This window comes from Aplysia californica, unplaced genomic scaffold (assembly GCF_000002075.1).
Source record: "Aplysia californica isolate F4 #8 unplaced genomic scaffold, AplCal3.0 scaffold00495, whole genome shotgun sequence".
Lineage (NCBI taxonomy): Eukaryota > Metazoa > Mollusca > Gastropoda > Aplysiida > Aplysiidae > Aplysia > Aplysia californica.
This window is the reverse complement of record NW_004797765.1, coordinates 271,916-279,812: the sequence shown is the minus strand read 5'-3', so window position 1 is coordinate 279,812 and position 7,897 is coordinate 271,916. Positions and strand designations below refer to the sequence as shown.

General features: G+C 37.9%; 1 protein-coding gene across 1 annotated transcript in view; it reads left to right on the top strand.

Moving 5' to 3' along the window:
• The window catches only part of LOC101847987 (choline transporter-like protein 2), a gene marked incomplete at its 5' end in the record, with an annotated part of 25,972 nt that overhangs the window by 12,535 nt on the left and 5,540 nt on the right, over positions 1-7,897 (top strand). The window contains 6 exon segments of the mRNA XM_013086720.2: positions 223-325; positions 2,294-2,343; positions 2,608-2,784; positions 5,022-5,150; positions 5,410-5,479; positions 6,491-6,564. Of these exon segments, the coding sequence (XP_012942174.1) occupies positions 223-325; positions 2,294-2,343; positions 2,608-2,784; positions 5,022-5,150; positions 5,410-5,479; positions 6,491-6,564 (603 nt within the window).

Below are 7,897 nucleotides of genomic sequence, written 5' to 3'. Positions count from 1 at the left end.
TATATATAGACGTACGTAGTATTTGTTTGTGTGGCTGAAATTGTATGTACGTCTGTATTCTTGTATGTGTGTCTGTAAATGGATGTATCAAGTTTTGATGTCTTAGTTACTGTTTGTAAGTTACGAATTCTTCAAAGTACTGCTCAAACATTACACTGTGTGGTGAGGGTTCACAAGCCAACACAAAACAAGGCTTCGAAATAATCCTTGACCACGGTCCAGCTTTGTCGCTTCTATGGGGGATTCCGAGTTCTACAGTAACACGACCAACACCACCACTAACAACATCAACTACTATCTCAACCGGCTCCCTTGCACGCCAGACGTAAGTGATTTTTTATTTGTTTCACATGCACAAAATGGATTTAAAAAATTCGGATGGGGGCTCGTGGAGCGGGTAGATTAGCGGGTGAGGTGTGAGGAAGAGGGGGATATTCATTCATTGAATTGATGGTCTATGAAGCAGGGCTAGGAGCAGAAGCACACAGCATACTTGCGTTACATGGATAAGATAAGATAAGATAAGATAAGATAAGATAAGATAAGATAAGATAAGATGAGATAGATGAAGATCAAGATGATACTCTTTTTTCCCAAATGGGACATTTTGTTTAACGGTACAGGAATAGTAAAAACACATGTAGATACACATAGTGTTTAAATTATATAACTTTCATCAAAAATCATTTTGAGGGGGAAAAAAGAGGCTTACAAAAATAATATGTATTTACTACAACTTATTTAGTTACTTAAACTTCGTTTTGCTGAGAACCATTTCGACACATCTCACTAACATTTACAGAATACCTGGAAACCCCACCTTTAATTAACTACTCAGTCTGTCTCCTCCCCTCGTGTCTTTTCCACTCCTATCAAACATCTATCGTCCTTATCTCCCCTTCTTCTTTTTTTATGAAGTTACTCTCTTGTAACACCTCTGATCTTCTGGTGCTCATATGACCTTATGTAGTTGCGAGCGCAGTAAAACGTCTACTACAACAAGAACTTTTCCACTCGCCCCATTCTTTCCCCCTTTTCCCTCTTCCCTTCAAATCACCTTGTGTTTCCCTCCTGTTCCACTTGCGTTCACCTCCCCTCCTCTCCCTTTCTACCCATTTCAGTTTATCCCCCGTCCTCTCCCTTTTTACCGACTTGCGTCTATCTCCCGTCCTCTCCCTTACTACGCACTTGCGTTCTTCATCTCCAGTCCTCTCCCTTGCATTTTGAAGGCATGAGTATGCAAATCGAAATAAAGCAAACATGCAGGAAAACAGCAATTACAGCAAAATTCTCAAATGTCCACATGTTGTGTTGGTTGATATAACATTTATTGTAACATTTTATGGAGAGCGGTATGTATTTTGAATCTTTGTATAAAGGAAGTTTTGAATTTTTAGTCCGGACTATGAAAGAGAAGAAACTTTTTTAATCTGCAAAGAGTATTATGTAAGAAAAGACAAGGAGAAAGTTTGGGGCTAAGTCATGGAAATATGACTTATTCCCAGTGCACATTACAGAAAGTTTTGTCATATCTCCGTGTATATTTGAGGCCGCCGGCTTTTCTTTCGTGGAGATGCAAAAGCTTGACACTAAATGATCAAATCGTCCAAAATCAAAAGTAACCCATGAAAACAGTATGACGTCCTTCAAAAGAATATTAAGGTAATACTGTTAATTATGAATAACAGAAGCCAACCACTTAGCCCATTACCAAATCCTCGACATCTAACGATACAAAAGAAAGCCTAAAGTAAAGTAAGATGTAAACAGCCAATCAGAAGGCTACTTCAAATTTATGGGCCAGATCTGTCGTTCGCCTGCTTGATGCGATAGGTCATTCTGGACACTCGAGTCTAATTTAATGGGGCAAAGCAGAAGTGAATTTTGATATTGGATGCACTGATCAAAGAAGGATTTGATGAAACTTTCTCTTATGGGCATTGGCTATTAGTGCCACCGAAGCATAGACACATATTATTTTGATGTTGAAAGAAAGTGACCAGACGTAGTGTTGTACTTATACAACAAGCCGTGGACAGTCTATATACAGCTGGTGTCAACTGATGAACCTAGGTAAAAGTTCTGTCGAAGATTGCAGCAATTTAGTGATGTGCTGGTAAGATCTGTCATTACTATAGGAGCTCAAGTGTTGCATCTGATATTTACAGAAATTCTTCAAGTTCCTCTGGAAAAATGCATACATTATGATGGGTGATCTCACCATATCCTCGTGGAATCTTCTGTGGGTTATTTCGGTCTTTTAATCTTTGATTATCTGCTTGTCTGTTCTCAGAATTCTACTGTGGGATCCCTGTGTGACTTCGTCAAGTACGGAGGAGATGAGTAAGTGTGATATTTCCAAATTAAAACATGTTATGAAATGCGGACGCTATCTAGTTTAATTGTCTGCCATGGGCTGTAATTCATTCATTCATTCATTCATTCATTCATTCATTCATTCATTTTTTCATTCATTCATTCTTTCATTCATTCATTCACTCATGCATTCATTAATTCATTCCTTCGTGCATTCATTAATTCATTCATCCGTGGCTGTTATTGTCCAGCCGTAACTAAGTTCTCTCCATGACCCCGTTTTCCCCCCAGGTACATCATCCCCATGCAGCTTTTCATGTTGTTTATGATGCTCTGGGTGATCAACTTTATAGTGGCCTTGGGACAAATGACCTTGGCCGGCGCATTTGGCTCCTACTACTGGGCCTGGGAGAAACCTAAAGATGTCCCGGCATTCCCATTGGCTGGGGCAGTGTACCGCTCTCTCAGGTTAGAAATCAAAGTGAAATTTCATATATATGTATTATATATATATATATATATATATATATATATATATATATATATATATATATATATATGTGTGTGTGTGTGTGTGTACGTGTGTGTGTGTGTGTGTGTGTGTGTGTGTGTGTGTATGTGTGTGTGTGCGTATCTAATATGCATGTTGAGTGTTCTATCCCAGCTTACACTTTCTTTGATCTATAGATTTTTGATCTTGTATAGATTGTAAAGCGCATAGAGCTTGTTGTTGAGCAGTAATTACCGCTGTACAAATGCTATCTATTATTATCCCGGAAAGCCTATACTGAGGTCAAAAATTCGTGGCGCAACTTATTGTCAGATATCTCCTTAACTATAGAACATATACTCTCCAGCTTTTGCACAGTGGCAAGTATCAATTTGTCTTAACAGACCAATATTTTTGTAAACACCTATTACCTGTATTCTAGAAAATTTCTTAATAAATACTAATAAAAAATCCCAGTAGGTGGTTACTTCTGATTTTAAAACGTTTACAGCTAGGACATATCGCTTTTAAAAGCAAGTCTGTTGTTTTTTTTTCTAATCGCGAGATTATCTTTATTGAACTCATTTTTGAGAACTTTTAGTGCAAAAAAAGTGTTCACTATACAATCAATTTCTTGTAACTAGTTTTGCCACTAAAAGTGTCTTTGGTGAGCTGTGACCTAAGTCATATGCGTATGCAAAATGTGTGTGAGAAGTGGGAAGTGCTGTGATCAATTCCTTTTTACATGTTTAAAAGATTTGTCGTATTTTATATACATTATTGTGAAGAAAGGTTTTTAAATCTAGCCTCAGTTGATGTGGATTGTACCTGATGCAGCTTTATACCTGAGCTGTGTTAGTGGGGCTGTTGTTACTTAGTTTTAAAGTGCTAATAAATATTATTTCCAAAAGCACAGCCTCGAATAGTTCTGTTTATTAATTGAGTAGATATAGTGTGTCGGTCGGTTCAAACTGTCGTCCGTGGCTTCAAGATTAAAAGGGGGGGGGGGGGGCTACGCCTGAAGGCTATCTCACTTATTACATGACCGAATTTTACCAAATTTCACACATGTAACAAGCATAGTAAGGAGTCTTAAAATCCTCAATCTAATTTGGAAAAAAAAGTTTCGTTTCCAAGGATACGGCGGCCATATTGGATTTTGTTGAGATGTGTTACGTAATGAATACCGCACTTATCGCTCATGGAAATTGATTGTTCTATTGCATGCAGGTTCACAAACGTTAGATCTAAGAATTTGTTTGTTGTTTTTGTCCTTAACGAATTAGAAACATTTTAAAGAATTTTTTCTCTGAGGTAGCATTCAAGTTTGCAAAAAATCCGTGAAAATCCACACTCCAGACACCACCAACAAAAATCCACTCCATATATCAAATATTCAACTGACACATTTTTAGTAGTATATCTTTTCTTCATTCTGTGAAAATGTCATGAAGATTTGATGAAAAATAGTGGAGTTATTCAAAATAGTATAGAGAAAGGTCGCGTTTTGAGAAAACGGCCGACAAAGAAAAATAAAATACTGACTTTATGAGGAAATGGCGGTGACAAACATGCCCGGTATTGGAAAAAATACAGTTTCTTATGCAATGAAATAGTTGTAGTAGAGGTTGAGGAAGCTAACAATGCCTACAACTCAAATTTCGTAATTTTGAGCCTAATTTTGACGTTGGGGGTGTAGCCCCCCCCCCCCCCCCCTTTAAACTCATTTGGCTTGGTCATTTTGGAGATGAGTGTTAAATTACGGACCAATGCAATGTTGAAAGAAGAGTATAACCTATGCAGCAACAATGAATGGCTGCTGCTGCCTTCCGCAGTACTTTCTCCGGGTTCTCAAGTTGACCTCACTTGTTTAGGAGATACTCAAAACCTACACTGACGCACTAACAGATCAGTTGATATTGTATCAGAATATGATGCCTATGTAGTTTGAATTCCGTGTGTAGCGTTCCATTATTTGGATTATTTTGGGAGATTTTAAGGCTCTCCGCCGACTTGCCTCGGTAACACTAAGTTGGAGAACACGTCTCTATGAGAGCCTCAGAGTGGTTTATTTCATCACTGTAAAGTGCCAGATCTGAAGCGAATGACATTAAGAATTAAAGGCTTATTTTTAAAGTCCCTTATCTTTAAATTGGTTTATCTATAAAGTTGTAAATCTTACAGCTAAGATAACAATACATCATCTATCCACCAGGTTCCACCTTGGCTCGTTGGCGTTCGGCGCTTTCATCATAGCTGTCGTCCAGTTCATCCGAATCATGTTGGAGTACATTGAATACAAGCTCAAAGACTCGGAGAACAGGGTGGCCAAGATTATTCTCAAGTAATTCTTTGCTCTTGTTCGTATTCTATTGCTTATTACTACCCTATCCAACTCTCCACGAAAAAGACGAGCTCTTGATTTCGCCAGTGAGGAAGTCTATCGTCGCCCTGCAGCGCTGTTTAAATAAACTATGTTCACAATTTTGATTGCTTGCCATTGCAGTCTCTTGATCCGATAGATAGATAGATAGATAGATAGATAGATAGATAGATAGATAGATAGATAGATAGACCAACTGTCACTTTCATTCCACCCGCAGAATTCTCAAGTGCTGCTTCTGGTGTTTGGAGAAATTCCTCAAGTTCCTCAACAAAAATGCTTACATTATGGTGGGTGATATCATTGTTTTCTCTTATGACATGGCGTCTACATTTATAAAGTAAAATACACATTATACAATCTGACATTTTAAAATATAACGTGCATGCATAAATGCAAATTGGCATTTATGCGAAGTATGAATGTATGCATGAGTGAATGTATGCATTTATGTATGTATCTCATGTATGCATGAATGCTTCTGTACATGTATGCTTGTACTCATGTTTGAATTTACTCATATGTGAATGTGTAGATTATGCAAGCATGCTTGTATGCGTGTATGTGTGCATGTATACACGTGCACACGAGTGCACGTATGCATATTATGTTATTACGTATACAATATGTATGCTCGTGGAAGTTTCAAAAGAAAAGAAACAATTACAAGGCAATAGCTCGATAACTTTCGAAATAATTTAAACAAAAGTCATGAGTAATAGTTGCTTGACAGTAACTTTATTTTGGTCGAACATTTATAATCGTAATATCATCGAACACAGAAGTAGATGTTCTTCATATCTACAGATTTGACATCTCCTTGGTTGAACGTTATTTGTTCAAAATTTTGTTGACATTGGTGCTAATATGGCCGAGTTATTTCCCTTGTGAACATCCTGTAATAATAATGTTATTGTATGCTCTTAACCTCCTGTTTTACTGGAAAGGACCATGTTTTCAGCTCATTTACAACCGCCTGTGTTTGCATGTTGTTATATAATTTATCAAAGTTACTACGTTGGTTTCATGCCTTTGTAGGTGCTTTACAGCCGTATAAGATAGTATCGAACCAAATGAAAGGGGACTTTTACAAAATTCCGAAACGACAGAAAGGCGAGAACTCTCGCCACCTGAGGCTCGAACCAACACCATCTGCATCCTAGGCTGATACGATATTGTATCCCACTCGGTCTATGTTAGCGTAATAAACTGCATCCAATTGGTATTGGTAGGGACATGATAAATGAAATCTATCTTCAATACAAAATATTGTACACATACTTTTATTACCCTGTCCACAGATTGCAATTCGAGGGAAGAATTTCTGCTTCTCCGCTAAAGACGCCTTCATGCTAATAATGAGAAATATTGTTAGGTAAGCGTATAAAGATATGTAAATCAAACGACAGAGTTCTACATATTTATAACAGCAGCTTGGAAGGCAATTGCTTTCCCATCAGTTAACGATTCAGGCTAAATTAGTGTTGACCCCCCCCCTCCCAACTTTTTCTGGAATCACCATCTCCTAAGGTCAAAAATAATGAAAACCCCAATCATCATCATCATCATCCAGTACCAGATCTGCGACAGACATCGGCGATCATGGTTCTCCATTCATTCCTTTGCTCAGATGCTCTCAAAAAAGCTATGTTTCCCTGATCTTTCCATGTTACCCATTTGTTTAGGTTCCCCAAGTATGCTGTTCTCGCTTGCCCTCAACTTTGCCAGTGAGAGCTAGATGTTCAAGACCCTTATGTCTATGCATGTGTCCCAAAAACTGCATTAGTCTTTTCCTGATTGTTTTTATCATTGAGCGTCCTAGGTGGGCTTCATTAAGCACTACCTCATTTGATTTCTTTTCCTTCCACGATACTCTTAGCAGTCTCCTAAGAAACCACATTTCTGTTGCTTCTATTTTATTTTCACTGTCTTCCGTGATTGTCCAGCTTTCACAGCCATATAGAAGGGTTGACCAAACATAGCATTTCAGGACTGTCATTTTGGTGTTCAGTGAGACGTTTCTATTTTCAGGATTGGGCTCATTTTATTGAAACTAACCTTAGCCATTGTAGTTCTCCGTTTTATTTCTGTGGACCAAAAAACGAAAGAAAATAACCCAACTAAAACATCAACCAAAATATGCCTGGTGCTGTTTTTTTAACTGAAGGCGAACATTGATTTTCTAAATAACGGAAATAAACATGTAAATAACTATGCTGAGATTTAGATGTATGTTTTTCAATTTGGCATATTAACTTTATCATCTTTTATTCAAGCTTTTTTTCATTTCCGCATATTATTAATTCTACCAAGTATCCCCCTCCCCTTTAATCAAAATGAGTTTATTCTTGGAAGCAGGACTATACTTTCTTTCGTAAAGATAACAAGCGATACCCCTTTCTTAGCAAGAAAGTTACTTTCACAACTTTTTTTTGCTTTGGTTAAGACAATGGAAGTGAGATAGAAAACAAGATAGACAGACAGGGAGATAGAACCACGGGGTGGGGTCTGGGAGAGAGATGGAGTGAGAGAGAGAGAGAGCGGAAAGGAAGGAGAGAGGGAAAAAGAGGGAGACAGAGAGAGCCATCCAGAGAATTAGAGAGACAGTGAGCATCAGACACACAGGAACACATACACAATTGCACACACACACACAAACACACACAAACACACACACACACACACACACACACACACACACATACACA